Here is a 15,551-nt window from a genome sequence, read left to right on the forward strand (position 1 = left end):
CACCGAGGAGCACCACAGAATGCTTCAGGAGATCTTTCTACCCGTGTCCATCTAACTGTATAACTCCTCCCCCTTCTGTAGCGAGAAGAGCTGAAACAAAGGTCACTGACGGCAATATTTACCTACATTAGGTGCACAGTTACCTTATATGTTGCACATCGTTACTTGATTATCATGATCACTTGTCAATATCATTTTCTCAATCATGTGCAATACTGCTTTTACTGTTATATTCAATATAACATTTATTATCAGGTGCAGTCTGTTTTTTCCACCATTTTAGTTCATCTTTATTAACTCTTATACTTATCTTACTACTATTGTTACTCTATTAGGCACTGGTTTTGCTTTTGCTCCTTGAAAATGCTTCAGTCTTATATATTTGTATATTCTGCCAGATATTTAACACTCTATGGTTCTAAACCTGGGCCCAGTGAGTGACCCTGACCTGGGAAACCAGTGGTTGTCTGGTTGTTACTGGTTGTGAACATTAAGTTGTGGTTACTGTACTTAGTGTTACTGTAATTTGAAGCATTCTAAGGAACAAGAATTTCCTTCAGGATAAATAAAGTTCTCCTAAATTGAATTGAATATTATTGAAATCAGCTATATATTCAGCCATGACATTGGAAATCTTTTAGATTACACTATACTATGCTGTCTGTCCTCCAACAAAACTCTCTTCATGCCACATCTTACTCTAACTCTTACTAACATTTCTACTGTTGTTTTCTTGCAGTCACAAGGCCATAGGAAAAGAGGGTGCAGGTTAAAAAAACACTTCCCTGTTGATGTAACTTAGAAGCTCTAAAATAAAGTTCAGTAAGGATACACTAGTTACGAGACCAAAATAGTAAAGATAAAAAATAGTCTACCTCTGAAATACTGTCGATAACACAATTTGCAAAATGTAATTTGCATTTATTTCAAATGAAAATTTGCATTTACATTAGTCAAAACTTAAAAAGTACACATAAATAAAAAAAAGAAGACCACAGATAGTGTTACACATTCCACATACATGTCAATTTACATTCCTTTACAGCTGGCAAGTTCAGAGACATCAGAGGTGCAGGTGTTGTCTGAAGCTCCAGTGCTTGAGGTTTAGCTTAGGGAGCATGTCTCGTACCAGTGATGACGATACAAAGATGCCCTGATGTCACTTTCCCAGATGTTAAAAGCACTTTACATGATCTACATGTAACGGAGCACACGACCTGCTGTGTCTGTTGGCAACAGTGACTGAGAAATCACAAATTCTGGGTTCTTTTTATTGGTTTCAACTAAAAACCATCTTCCACAGAAATGATGGCTGTTTACTGACCACAGTGTCTAGTAAAGGTAAAGCAGACAACCTGCCCAAACATTAACAGGCATATGGCTGGTGTCGTATGATCATTTCCCACCATGATCATCAGTAATTATGTCGTAAAATACGATTATTTACCGTCACTGGCTTTAAAACGTGAAAACAAATCTGTTCAGACACAGATTCAAGTTCCTCAAACAAATCGTGCAAATATGCAGCTTCCACTTACAAACAGGCAAAACTTGTTCTTCTGTAACGTCAGTATGCAGCTTAGACTTCAATGTGCATTAGTCATGCTGCACTGTAAACTGAAAGTGTGAGACGAGACAATGATAGATGTTTCATGTTTCTGTCAGTGTGTGTTTGCGTGAGGGTTTTGGCAGCGATTGCTTGTGACTTAAGACACTAAAACTTGAAAAAGGAATGAGGAGATACCGATGACACATACACAGAATCGAGAGAACCAGTCCCCGTATACAGTATTAGAGTTTCTAACCCTGATTACACAAGAGAAATCAAGTGGCTGCGAGAAATTTCCCAAAACCCAGCTAAGATCTGAGTGTTTCACTAAAATCGTCAGTTTCATTACTGTACTACAGTGCAAGATTCATCATCTCAACCAAAAAAACAACAAACATATCATACATATATACAAAAGCTAACAATAAATTTCTACATTACAGTTATCATTCACATTCTTCAGACAATCCCGACCCCCAACATGTCTCAGAGGCTGACCTTTAAGTTAAGAACTCCTGATTTAAAAGGCCAAAAATGTATTCAACTTGACTCTAGTCTAGAGCATCTATATTTTAAAAAGTTAAATTTTTACATCCATTTAAATCCTAAAATATATACAGTGGTACATTCTGTGATGGCCCTGCGAGGCCTGAATCCACAGATTAGACAGCTAGATCCCTTTAAAAGCCTTTTTCAATCAGGCACTTCAGCTCAACTGCTAAATCCTCACACTGAAGAAGTGTGTATTTACATTTTTTAGGCTTTTAGTGAGTGGATAAGACGTCAGTTTTGTGCTCAAAGTCTCTCTACCTGCTCACATGGGTGTTAATAGACAAACAGTGGTCATTGTTGGAGTTAAACTCTCTAAATCCAGGTCACCGTAACCATCGTGGCTGTGAGAAACAGCATCCTACAAATTCATCTACCTCCCGAAACTCACCTAAAAGGAGTTTGTGAGCAGCTCTGTTATCACTGATAAGATTAGGGAACATTGACTGGCAGATGTTGAGGCGTTCACAGCTGGCGACGCAGCGCTTGTCTGTCTCTCCACATGGCACGCACCTCCTTGACGATCAAAGGAGTGATGAACAAGATGCTGCCCCCCGTCTGTACCAAAGAAAAACACAAGATTTGAAGTGATTTGTTAATTTACTGCAAACAGCAACCTCTGGGGCTGCAGTTCAGTCAGGAACACTTTAATCAAAGAGAACTTTATTTCCATTTGCAGTGTTATATTTGACCGCATGGCTCTGTACTGGGGCCCCTCTGCCTTTCCTCAGGCCTACACAGAAAGCCACTTCCATGCGCCTATGTGGAAAGGCGGAGAGAGCATACCTCTCTGCCCTTCCATGTGCAAATAAGAACTGCCCCTTCTGCATCAACGGAGTATGTGCGGAAAGAGTGTGGCCTTTTAAACCCCTGGGAGTCCATGTTTCTGAAGATCTCTCCTGGTCACCCAACACCACGGTGACACTATACAGCGCACAGCAGAGACTTTACTTCCTCAGAGAGCTCAGGAGGAACTACATGGAGAGGAAGCTGCTGGTGGTGTTCTACCAGGCAACCATCCTCACATACTGCATCACCGTGTGGTATGTAAGCTGCGCTGCTGCATCTAAAAAGGCTGTGCAAAGAGTCTGTAGAAGTCTGTAGAAAACATTACCGGCTGTCCCCTACTCCCCCTGGAAGAACTTGCCACTTCATGCTACGTCGACAGAGCAAAAACATCATCAAAGACCCCTCTCACACTGCTAACCAACTCTTTGAACTGTTGCCATCTGGCAGACGCTACCGAGCTGCCAGAACATGAACCACCAGACTGAGAGAGTTTCTTTCCCACAGCCATCAGCTCTCTGAATAAAACAAATATCAAATCATGTTTGGTACTGCAGTTCTGCCATCCAATAAGCACTTTGCTGCACTTTAAATACTTCTAGTTCTATAGATTTAGAGTATAGGTTTAGCTGTAGCTGTCGATATCTCAGTGTCTTCGTTCATCAAAGTTAACTGTAACATTTTGGTCAATCAAAAAAAGTCTTGTTCAGCATTCGTTTGTATTAATAGACCCTCTAGGGAGTCAGATGTTAAGTTTGTCCACTGAGTATATATTGTTTAATGGTTTTAGCAAACGTTAGCAAGCTAGCAGCTAGCATTAGCATTAGTTCCACCCTCTTGTCCAAATATGGTCACTTCTGGCTACAAAAAAATCCAAGATGGCGACGGCCAAAATGACAAACTCGAGGCAAGTAAACAAAACAATGGGTGACGCCATAGTGGCTACTTCCAATATTCTCAGGGTTCAACGCTAAGGTTTTTCTTCACTTGCCCGGTCGAGCAAGTTGGTCAGAGATCTACTTGCCCGAAGTCAGTTTTTACTTGCCCTATAAAAATTGTTTAATTTAAGCGGCTATCAAATAACAAAGACTGCAGTTATTTTATGTTTTGTAATCTTTATTCATACTGTATTTATTAATTAAAACAACATATGTCATGTATTGTAGCTTAATTCCTACACAAAAATGACAGTGTCAGGGCTTCAAGTGAAAAATTTGTCAATCGTTCTCCGTCTATAATTTTGCGCCCTACTTGAGCCATGCCCACCTCTATTTATTTTTCACCCCTCTCTCCAGTTCTGCTGTATTAACACTGGGTTTAATATATTTTGCTTCCATCTCTCTGCCCTGCTCTACTGTACTTCAACGCTACTTAGCTCTCTCTCTACTCTACCAGTAGACTACCACATCCACCTGTTGCACAAAATGCACACAGCAGTGTTTCCCCTAGGATGGAGTTGTAACAACAGAGGTGAAGCACACACATGAAAAATAATTTTCACATGCGTGAAACTTTTTTGTATGCTTGCAAAGCACAGCCTGCTGGAATGTTTCTGTGTATCTACTGGCACGAGAAGGGCTCTTTAGGACTAAGTACATACAGTACATTTGTGCACAGTAATGAGCAGGTGAAATGTCTGTCTAGGTTACATATGAGGTGTCTCAAGATTTAGGAACATACAATTTTATTGAATATAATAAAAGTAAAAAGTCACTTGACATGCTGCTGTTTTGTGCTATGACCTATTTAAGTGTTGGAAGTTGTTATTTACGTGACAACGCCTGAACGCAACACACGCTCAGCATGAGTGCCGTGCTACGCTGCTCGTCTGTGCGTAACAGCAGTCTGTTGCTGGTTATTTACACAGTTTCCATAACAATAACTTTGTCAGCTGACAAACTGCACTGGGCTCGGGGTCAGGTTTGGTCAGGAAAATGCGGCCCGAGCCGCTCTAGCGTGATCACCTGTGTGTGTGGCGGAACTCCGCCGTGCACGATACAGAGAGGAGAGGAGAATTGTTAACGCGTGACCATGTAGAGACAGAAATGACACGATGACATAACACCATAAATAGTATATTGTTACGTTATTATATGAGGGTCCGTCGCGCAAAATAATATCAATGGGGGCTGTGACTTCAGGCAGAGAGACCGCTGCATCAGAGCCAAAGGAGCACGTTTTAAAATACATTTATTTTATCAATTAGTTATTAACTTTTATTATTTTTAGCAACTTGCCCGATTGGGCAAGTGAGTTGTTAGTTTGCATGCCCGACCTTGAGTTTTACTTGCCCCAGGCAATCGGGCAATCCTTATTGTTGAGCCCTGATTCTATACACATGCTCTGGTGTTGCTGTAGGTGAGGATACATTTTTTTTTATTTTTTTTTACCAGTGAACAAACATGTGATGATGAAAAAGATGGAGTCACATAAAAAACATCAAGATATAGGGTTATCATTGAGAAAGTCATATTTATGTAAACGTAGTGTATAAACAAACACCTGTAAGACAGGCCTTTATAGCAGCAGGCATTTTGACTTACAGTAGGTAAAGCACAGGTGCGACTAAGAACATTAACAATGACTCCTTTTGTTCACAGCTCTTATTATCTGCACCTGTGTGTTCTCCAGTGTGACATGTCAAAATGTCTTTGTTAAAAAAGGCGTATTGGACTTCCAGGAATTCATCTTACCATGACAACGAAGAAGTAGAACACGCACATCCAGCCAAGCTTACTCTCTAACAGGGAGACCAGGTACTGGAAGACGAGGGAGATACAAATGCACAAGTCAGATGTCGATCTGTGGGTGTGACTGCAGGTATAGTACATAGCTGCATACTCTGACAGTGTCAAAGCAAAGCTAACATCCAAAGCTAAAACCTCACTTTTATATCTTTTGTTTTCATTTAATCTTTTTTTCTTTGTGAAATTACCTGTCCTGCAGCAGCTCCTATACTTCCTGTTCCGTCGACTATGCCAGTGACAGTAGCCAAAGCCTCCTGACTGCCCCTCAGCGCCTCCTGTCTCCCCAGGTCAGCAGATATGGCAGAGCTGATCATATTCGATGGGCCACCGATGAAGAAGCCGGTGGTGGCCAACAGCACAGCGTTGATCACCTGGTCATTGGGTGAGTCTGAGGAGGATGGAGGAAGAGAGACAGAGAGTAGAGCTGTGATACTGTGGTAATGCCGCCATCAACCTTATATTATGTTTTGGTCGATTGTTGCTGATTGATTTTTTTGTTGATGGATTGATAATTTAATCGTAAACTCTATACTCACGGCTGTATCCCACTAGGGCTCCCATCGCCAGAAGCAGACTCATGGCCAACACTGGAGCTCTCTTTCCCATGAAGTCAGAGATCAAACCCTGAACTGTCCCTCCTGATACAAACAAACAGACCGTTAACATCCAAACTCTGAGGAAGTTTACGTAAAATGTTTAAGTTGACTTATGCAATTATGAATAAAGCTAAAAAGCACTGTAACATACAAGCCAGTGTTAATAGAATATTACCTATATAATGAACCCAAAATGCACTTTAAGGTACAATAAGAGCAACATCACTCAGATAACAAAAACAACAAAAACATAGGGGTATTACTACTACTACTCTTTATTTTATTAATTTTTTATTTATTTGTTTTTATTTTATTTCAATTTTATTTTTTTCTATTTCTGTCTGTTTCTGTCTTTCTATTTTTTCCCTATTACCTTTTCTTTCTGTTTCTTTTTCTTTCTATTTCTAGTTTGTATGTTTCTATTTCAATTTATTTCCTCTTCTTCACTTTTTTTTTTTTTAACTTATTTTTTTTATTATAACTATCACTATCTCCCTATATCTCCATGTACAGTATAGATGCATTTACCTGTGTATATTTACTTCTTCAGAAACAGGCATTAAATCTTAGTCACTGAACTACTGATTCATGAATGTCCTAAAAATTTCAATAAACAAATTTGGAAAAAAAGACAACAAAATGCACTTTAAGGAACTACATATGTTTTATATTGTATTAATTAATAATTTTGGGTGAGATAAATGCACATATGTGTGTTTGAAAAAAAAAAAAAAAAAGTAATATCAAAGCTTTGACACACACACACACACACACACACACACACACACACACACACATATATCATATCCAAAGAAATCCAATGTCTTTATTGCATATTATTTTTTACTGTCCAGTACTAAATTCCTTTAAAAAAGTGATAATTTTTCAATGACTTGAATTTCAAGGAGACTATGATTAGATAAAAGATGGAAGAAAATGCAGAAATCTGCCTGCCACTCACCGATGATTCCTCCGACATCGTACCACACAGACAGGCGGTCGGCCTCTGCCTCCTTCCACTTGTAGTTGTTGCTCAGGTAGTAAGGAAGCCAGAAGAAGAAGGAGTAGTTGACCAGCTTCAGACACGCATAAGCCAGGGAATACTGCAGAACAAACAGAGTAGAAATGTATTTGTATTGTTTAATCTCTGTTTGTTTAAAAGTGCCTTTGTGTTGACTTGTTGGAGGTGTGGACTCACAGGTAGCACTCCAGGCAGGCAGAAAGCCTGGCAGAAGCCGATGGCTTGAGGAGTCTCGGCCAGAGGTTCATCCGGCTGCTGAACGGAGTGGAATGGTCTGCCGTACACCTCCACCTCCACCTCATCCTCCTCGTCACTCATCAGAGGCCTGTGGCTGTCTGTGTCCGTCTCCACCGGACTCAATCCAGTCTCTGACTCCAAGCTCAAACCTGCCACAAACAAACGCACAGTCAAGCTCAAATTCAATCAATTTAGGCAATCAGGACACTAACTGCCTCAATTTCTAGTTCAAGATGGCTTCTGTGAGAATGAGGTCAGTTTAAATTCAACACAGAGTCTAACACATACAAGATTTCATAAGATTTCCTCTTATGAGGTTAGGTGGAATACTGTCAACCGAGCAGCATTTTTAGGGTAACCTAAATACACTGTAAGTACACAAACGGCACATTTTTCTGACATGTTTGCTGTGGTCCTTACCGACTTCTTTTGGGGAGGTTAGCAGGCCAAAGAACACCACCACCCCGCCAGCAAACTGCACCACTGAGGTCACCAGGAAGGCGTACTGCACACAGCAACATACAGTACATCATGTCACAGTTTAGCTGCTGAGAAAATTACAGTAAAAGGTATCAATAAATGTGTGTGTGTGTGTGTGTGTCTTACCTCATATCCATACTTGAGCACACTAGAAGCAAGAAAGGCCCCCAGGATGTTGCCCACAGAGGCACAAGCACTCCACAGGCCAAACACGAAGCCACGGCTGGAAAACAACATCATGAAGGTCAATTAGAGAAAGTTAGAAATATAAAAGTATTTCATTCAAACTGTCTGTTCCATTTTCAGATTTAAAAAAAAAAAACGTCCTGTTGCTGAGGAAAACTGAGTCTAAATGGCGTCTATGTTTTGGCAGCAGCTCCAGTGAATGGATGTCATTGTGCGAGTGTGAGCGTGTGTGTTTCCGTGTGTGGGTGTGTATCATAAAGCTTCACTTTACAGACACCAACTTGACTAAATATTTTAAAGCTGGATAGATGTTGCAGTTGTAATGCTTTCAGAAACATCAGATAAATGCCGGTTTTGCAAAGAGAGAAATGTCACGCACCCCGCCTTGCCGAACCAGTTGCCCATGACGGCCACCACGCAGGGCCAGACAGCTGACTGCAGCAGGCCGTTCAGCACCCACAGGCTACAGTACAGATAGACGTTGTAGAAATGGAGCCATTCGGTGAGAGTGCCAAACACGAACTCCTGCAAACACACAGACAGCCACAGTTGTATTCTGAAAATATTATGCGCATATATAAGTGATGAGACAAAAACAGATCCTTTAGGTCATTATATTGAGAAACTGTGGAAATAATGACTCAGTATTTCAAAAATAGTAAGTAACGTTACCAAGGAAAAATTGGGTTTCCATAAGGAATATTCAATTAAAAAAAAAGAACCCTATCAAGATCACACACACAGCCAAACACAAGGTCCATCTGTGTACTCACCACTGCAGCAGAGCCACACAGGCCGATGCAGAGCACGTAGCGCAGGTTCACCCTGTCCCCGATCACACCGCTGAGATACAGACCCTGCATGGACAGGACCAAGACACACAAAGTCACACAGAGACATTTTCTGTTGCAGGCATCACTACTTTGAAAAGCTTCTTAAAAAAAACCATGTTCGCCACTCACCACTGCATATGAGAAGAGGAAGATGGAGTCCAGAGCTCCCAGGAACAGAGTGGCCTGCTGTTCATCTGCGAACAGATGATTGTCCTCCCATGTCTGGGACAGCCAAAAACACAGTTAATTACATGCTGTTTGATCTACAACAGGGATGTAAAACTTCTGCTGCTCAGTACCTTGCCAGGAGAGTAAGCTGGCGCGCTGGCATTCTGGACAGATGGCGTCCACTGGGCTGAGATACTGACTTTCACGTTGCTGAACGTCTTCCTGGACGCATGTAGCAACACATAGCTGGAGAGACAGAGTACAGTTTTACTCAGCAAGTAAAGGGACTTCAGAGGGATTCATCTAAACCATCCACATAGTGTGAATAGGTCAAAGGTCACACTTCAGCTGGAGGCGATGCTGAACACTTGTTTAATACACTGGCACAATAATTCTTGTTCTGTTCAGCATCAGTTTAAGCGCTAATGGTTGGAAAAATGGCCATTATTTACATGATAATATCATAATATACAATATTACCTACCGTTAAGACCGTTTCATAGTCGACGCAAAGACACGCAGACGCGAACGCATGGGATGCATTGGCCGCCATGATGCGTGCTTGTGTCTCAAAATGTGTTGTCCATTTTTTTGAAACACGACGCAGCGACGCGTGTAATACCATGCGTTGCCAGCAGGGGAGATAATGCAAGCGACGTACTTGAAATTAACCACTTTTTGTTATTCACAGAAGAAACAGGTATGGTGGGCAAGAGGAAAAACTTTGCGAACTCGTACGGGCACACCCCCATTTATATGACAGTTCTAGTGCCCTGCACTCTAATAAAATAGCAGTACTAGCTAGCTACAGCAGCACTAGCTAGCCGGAATGTACCGGTGACTCTGCTACCCCCTATTGCGCGAGCGATGTATTGCATTTCAAGTGTCGCCCGCGTCACTTGTGTTCAGTGTGTTGACTATGGAAGGAAGTGCGTTGCTCGCACCGCTTGTCTCGCTTGCCCGTGTTGCATGCGTAGACTATGAAACGGCCCTTAGTTGTCTTAGGCTACATTTGGTTACATAAGGCACCCAGAAGGTTAAACTCCAAAATAGTAGCAGTTCAGTTCTGCAAGAAACACTGTATTGCAACACCTTTATGTATGAAACAGGAAATGTCTGAAATCCAGTGTGAGCCCAAATTTATCTGGTGAACAGCAGTAATCATTGTGTGCTACTACCTGATGCAGACGGCATTTTGCTTTGCTCCTGATAGGAGTGTGATACCACATCTGCTGTAATTACAGATTAACAGCAGTGACTGAACATATGTGAAGAATATGATTTAAATCCTGCTCTAATTAGCGCTGCTATACATTCTTCATTTACAGGCTTTTATACATTTAGAAAATGAGCTCTGTAAAGAGAAAATACTGATGCAAACATGTTGTTAAATAAGATTATTGGAAGATTATTTCCTTTTTTGATTTTATTTTCACAATAAGAAAACATTACATTTCATTTTTACTACCTTTAAAGATAGTGTGGCAACCCTGTCTATTGGAAATCACTACTTTTTGTCTGTGTTATCTTGACCTCGTCTGGCCTGGGTTAACCTTGCACGATACACCTTTCACCTACATTTACACCTCACACTCATTCATGGTGTGTTCCTGATTACTGGCACGCTCTTATTGAGCTCCACTATTTTCTTGTGGTTTGTTCTTTTATCTCAGTGGGCTATGAATGATTAGTTACTTTAAAACTGCTGTAACTCCTGTAACTCTTTCCACTGGATATACTTTAAAGCAACAAGTAAATAAAGATAATCTAAAAAGCAAAATACAAAAGCCATATAAAGTCCCACTGTTACTTTACCCCATATGGGAACATTTACAGTGGTAGCAGGTTTGAGGAAGAACTTTAAAGGAATACTTCACCCACAAATTAACCATTTGTATATCAGTTACTCACCCTGTTACCTTGAATTTGTGAAGAAAACTTGTTTTTATCAAATGCCTCAACAGTGAACGAAGAATCCAAAAACAGCTAACATTGTTGATGAAAGTACAGAGCAAATGACAACTAAATGAGACTTAGATATTACTGACTGAGATGTGTGACAGTTTGTTAACTGATGTTATGATATAGTTTTGCTTTTGTTTAATGGCCCCCTTTTACTCCAATTCATCAAGAATTTTCTGGGTTTTTTTTCGACTCATTCAACGTGGAGTCATGCGAGAAAAACAAAATTTCTTCACAAATGCAACGTAACAAGGGGTGTCCAATTGATTGGCAGTCATTTTCTGATTGAAGTATTCCTTTAAGATGACCTAGATTACCTAAAGAAGGTGAGGAGGAAGGCAACCAGATGATGATGAGTGTACTGTGACAAGCAGCCACAGCACGAGGGAGGCATCACAGGGGCGGCTGGAGGTAGGAGGAGGAGGTGGAGGACGAGAAAGGAGGTGGTGGTGGTGGATGAGGTCCTCAGGGGGCAACAGCAACAGGACAGGGAGGGAGTTCAGCTATAGTGTTCCACTACGACAAGCACATCACTGGGGTAACGACAAAAAAAGAAGGGATTGGAAACCAATGTTAAAATGCTCAACTCTACTAATGCACAGGACAACAGCTAATACAAAATACTAAGAGCAGAAATATATATTGGTCCTTGAATGACTAATTGAGGACACAAAACTATATTGTTCATATATGAGAGAAAATTAAAGGGCATACACATAAATAGAAACTGATGTTATGCCACCTTTGGCCCCAACTACACCCACCACACATCCCAGGTTTAAAGCTGACCATGCAGTGTTCCCAAAGTTTTAGTGTGAACCTGTTTAAGTTCTCCCAAGAATGTGGTGACCAGGTGAGAGCATTATTTTACCAGTCCTGGCTGAATATTGCACCAAAACAGGCAATACTTGTTTGTAGAAAGTATCCGTCCCTTGGGGGTAAAAGACGAGTATGAATAGATGCACCTGGGCTGAATGCCGGGGTGTGTACTGGAACCCACAGGTATCAATGGGCCCAGTGTGCACTGACTGCCTCTGAAACCATTACACCTCCCCCACCAGCCTGTGCAGCTAAAACCATGCATCCCTTCATGTCGTGTACACGGGACTCTATCCCCTTCTTCAGTCCCAGTATGAGTCTGATTCAACTTGGGAGGATCTGCTGATACTGAGTATTGATCCAATACCAGGGCTGTCTTTTCCCCTAAATTTAAAATCTGTATGCCTCACAGTGTGAAACTCTGACTCTTTTATTTGAAAAGTAAACACAAGCTCAGAAATTGCTGCGGCATGAAAGAATGTTACTGATAGTGAAAACACAGATTCTTTTTATGATAATGGCAATGAAACTCATTTAATGTGGATTGTTTATGGCTTTATTTTGTGGGCCAGAGGCCAAAATGTTGAGAAACATTCATCTGGGAAAAACTGATATGAAAGTCAATGGCCTCACTTTCATTTCCTTGATAGATCATTTCATAATCATTTCATATTTCACATGACTGTCACTCCGCCTATGAAATCCTGGCTGTTATCTAGGCTGCTGGCCAGGGAGAGCGTGAAGCTCCCCTGTGTAGAGAACGCATCCTGCCTATATGTGGGAATAAATCCACTTCAGCTTGACAGATCCTACAAGGCAAATGTTACTTAATTAAAAGTATTGAGGTATCATCAGGGAGTGCACTGAAGGTATTAAAAGTTAAAGTATTAAATGCAGAAAGTAGCCCCTGTGACTGTTATATTTTTTTTTCCTTAATTTGCCTGGTTGTTTGGTTTGTAAAAATACTGAAAACAGTGAGAAATGCTGTCACAAGTCGCACTTTCACAATGTTTTGTCCAATCGAGTATACAAAATTCAATATGATCAAAATTATTTAAATACTTTAAAGGAAAAGCAGCAAACTCTGAAATCATGAAATGTTTTTGGTTGAAAAATAGGGCTGCAACTAACGATTATTTTCACTGTCGCTTACTCTATTGATAATTTTCTCAATTAATCAATCCGTTTGGTCTATAAAATGTCAGAAAATGGAGAAAAATGTCGATCAAAGCCCAAAATGACACCCTCAAATGTCTTGTTTTTTCCCACAACCTAAAAATATGCAGTTTAATGTCATAGAGGAGTACAGAAATCAAAAAAGAGTCAAATTTAAGAGGTCGGATTCAGAAAATTTTGACTATTTTTTTCTTTAAAAATGACGAGGGCTGGGAATCACCACAGGATCCACGATACGATATTATCATATGCTGCGATATTCTGTATATTGCAGTAAAATATATAGCAATTTATTACCTTTTATCAACAGTAAATTACGTCCCCAAAGAAAAACTTTGTAATTACCTGTTTTATCTGATAAGATTTCAGTCTGTTCACCTCATTTCAGCCATTTTTTTGCAGCAGCAAAGTGCATCTAGTGGACTGAAAAAGCTATCGGTTATGTTATTCTAGTTATTCTAATTTATAAACTAAAAAGAAAGTGCCATAAGAAAAGTAAAAGTGCCTCAAATGTGTACTTGGGTGCAGTACCTGACTAGATATACTTAGCTGCATTCCTCCTCCACACCCTGTCACTCAGTGTTTCCCATTCATTTAGCAAAACACAACATCTTATCTGATCAAATAGGCCTGTAAGGCAGGTAAATGTTCACCTGCAAAATTTATGACCATATGGTTCTGCCTGGTGGCAATTTTCAGATTCCTGCAGGTACAGGAACTGACAGGTGGGACTGTGACACTGTACACTCTGTACAGCACACCAAAGTAAAATGAAAATGTAAGCAGGAAGACCTGTTCACAGGACGCCATCAATTTTCTTTACATCTCAAAACAGATGGCTCCAGTTTGTGCCTCTGGTGTCATCACTGTTTTTATGACTTTATGGTCATAAAGAGACCATTTAGCTTGTTCGTAGGTGAAGTTCTCATGTTTTGTTTGCAGTAGGACCATGAAAAGGTTGTATTTTGCTATTCTTAAAGAGAGCTTTGTCCACTTCTGCTCCAACTGCTGTCCATCCCTGCCTCACTGAGTGACAAGGCAGCGTTAGCTAGTTTTATCGTTACTGGGTGACACAGCCTCGAGCTCCTCAGCCAGTTCCGGGTTCGTTAAACGTTAAAGTCACATTAAACGTCCACGAACAAAAAGTTTCCGGTTGTAGTGTCAAACTCTGAATACACACACACAAAGTATTTTCTTACCTCTCTGCTAGTGCTGACGTTAGCTGGGTTGTTCTCGGTGTGGCAACAATCTGTGTTTACAGCTGCGGCGGAGTCCTGTGTCACTGACGCTGCTGCTGCTGCCCGCAGAGCACAGCGGCGCTCTGCTGCCACCGGCAGGACAGGAGTGGAATTACAGGCGTTAGAAACTGAGGAGGCAGCAGCTGTTCAGCTTTCACCTGTCACTGTGCCACTTGTGGGGGAGAGCCAGCCTATCATCATGTGCAGGCAGATTCTACATGGTTTAAAAGCTGCCCCGCCAAAAACACTTCTATTACTTCAGTTCACTGCCTCACACTGCAGCAGGGATTCAGCACCAGACTTTGCCAGCATTTGAAATCTGGTAAGCCTTTTTTTTTTTTTTTTTTTTAAAAACCATGATATCCAGTTAATTAGTTCAGTATATATGTGTTTAAACTGTGTGCAGACTACATGTTAAGAGGTAGTTCTACAGGATTAGACATTGTTCTAAATTTTGTTGTGGTTAAACTTACTATTATTACAAGGTATCAAATAAAATTAGCAATACATCATATTACTTCAACAAATAACCTTTAAGCAAGATTGTGCTACAAGAAAAACGAATATATTAAAAAGAAACATAAGGATTACAAATCCTGTCAAAAACTGTAAATATATGGAGAAACATCAGGTAATTTGGGACACTTTTTTGGTAGATTACCAAGAAAACCACCTACAATTGTGAACACTTCTTTTAGTCACACTTTTAGAGCATGATATGGATCTCTGGTATATTTCTAGAAAGAAAATATGTTATTAAGTAAAATAATTTAGAAACTATGGACCTTCAAACACATCAAGAACCCCTCCTTCACTGTGATGACATGTTAAGGTAAAATGGACTAGCTGGTATGATAAAATGGGGCAGCCATGTTTGTTTGTTTCTTAATTGGTTAAATAAATTTATAGGTTCAGTCATTAATTCATTAAGTCATTGATGCAACCTAACTATTAATTTTCTATTAAAAGATCGTTCAATTTCACTGCCTAACGCGTGGTGCCATATTGTCTACAATGGATGTGTGTTTAACAGTGATGGCTAATTCTGGACTGTTGTGGCTGACATGGGGTCATCTTTAATATTTTTTAAGTGACAAAAAAATATATAAAATGTCTGTACTATTACAGGTTGGCACACAATAGCATAAGTCATGATTTTATAGCACCTGGTAGCCTAAAACATGCTGGTCTCAATTCAGAAAAA

The 15,551-nt window shown here is 40.3% G+C and overlaps 1 protein-coding gene across 1 annotated transcript; it reads right to left on the reverse strand.

The window, feature by feature from the left end:
• Positions 1-888: 888 nt before the first annotated feature.
• slc37a3 (solute carrier family 37 member 3) lies at positions 889-14,421 on the reverse strand. The gene is made up of 14 exons (XM_050036554.1): positions 14,309-14,421; positions 11,432-11,647; positions 9,284-9,398; positions 9,114-9,206; positions 8,925-9,008; positions 8,531-8,676; positions 8,092-8,188; positions 7,906-7,990; positions 7,426-7,634; positions 7,189-7,330; positions 6,168-6,269; positions 5,820-6,019; positions 5,578-5,643; positions 889-2,656 (listed from the first exon to the last, which is right to left on the reverse strand). Exons 2-14 carry the CDS (start codon positions 11,506-11,508, stop codon positions 2,564-2,566), a joined length of 1,509 nt encoding a protein of 502 aa, XP_049892511.1. The 5' UTR covers positions 11,509-11,647; positions 14,309-14,421; the 3' UTR covers positions 889-2,563.
• Between the last annotated feature and the right edge of the window lie 1,130 nt (positions 14,422-15,551).

Source organism: Epinephelus moara, chromosome 23, assembly GCF_006386435.1.
Source record: "Epinephelus moara isolate mb chromosome 23, YSFRI_EMoa_1.0, whole genome shotgun sequence".
Classification (NCBI taxonomy): domain Eukaryota; kingdom Metazoa; phylum Chordata; class Actinopteri; order Perciformes; family Serranidae; genus Epinephelus; species Epinephelus moara.

Excerpts from the sequence above, each read along its gene's own strand:
- slc37a3 (XM_050036554.1), bottom strand. The coding sequence starts at position 11,508 with ATGCCTCCCTCGTGCTGTGGCTGCTTGTCACAGTACACTCATCATCAT. Across the intron at positions 7,991-8,091 it reads TGCTCAAGTATGGATATGAG|TACGCCTTCCTGGTGACCTC; the intron begins GTAAGACACACA and ends TGCTGTGTGCAG. Across the intron at positions 7,331-7,425 it reads GCCTGCCTGGAGTGCTACCT|TATTCCCTGGCTTATGCGTG; the intron begins GTGAGTCCACAC and ends TTTGTTCTGCAG.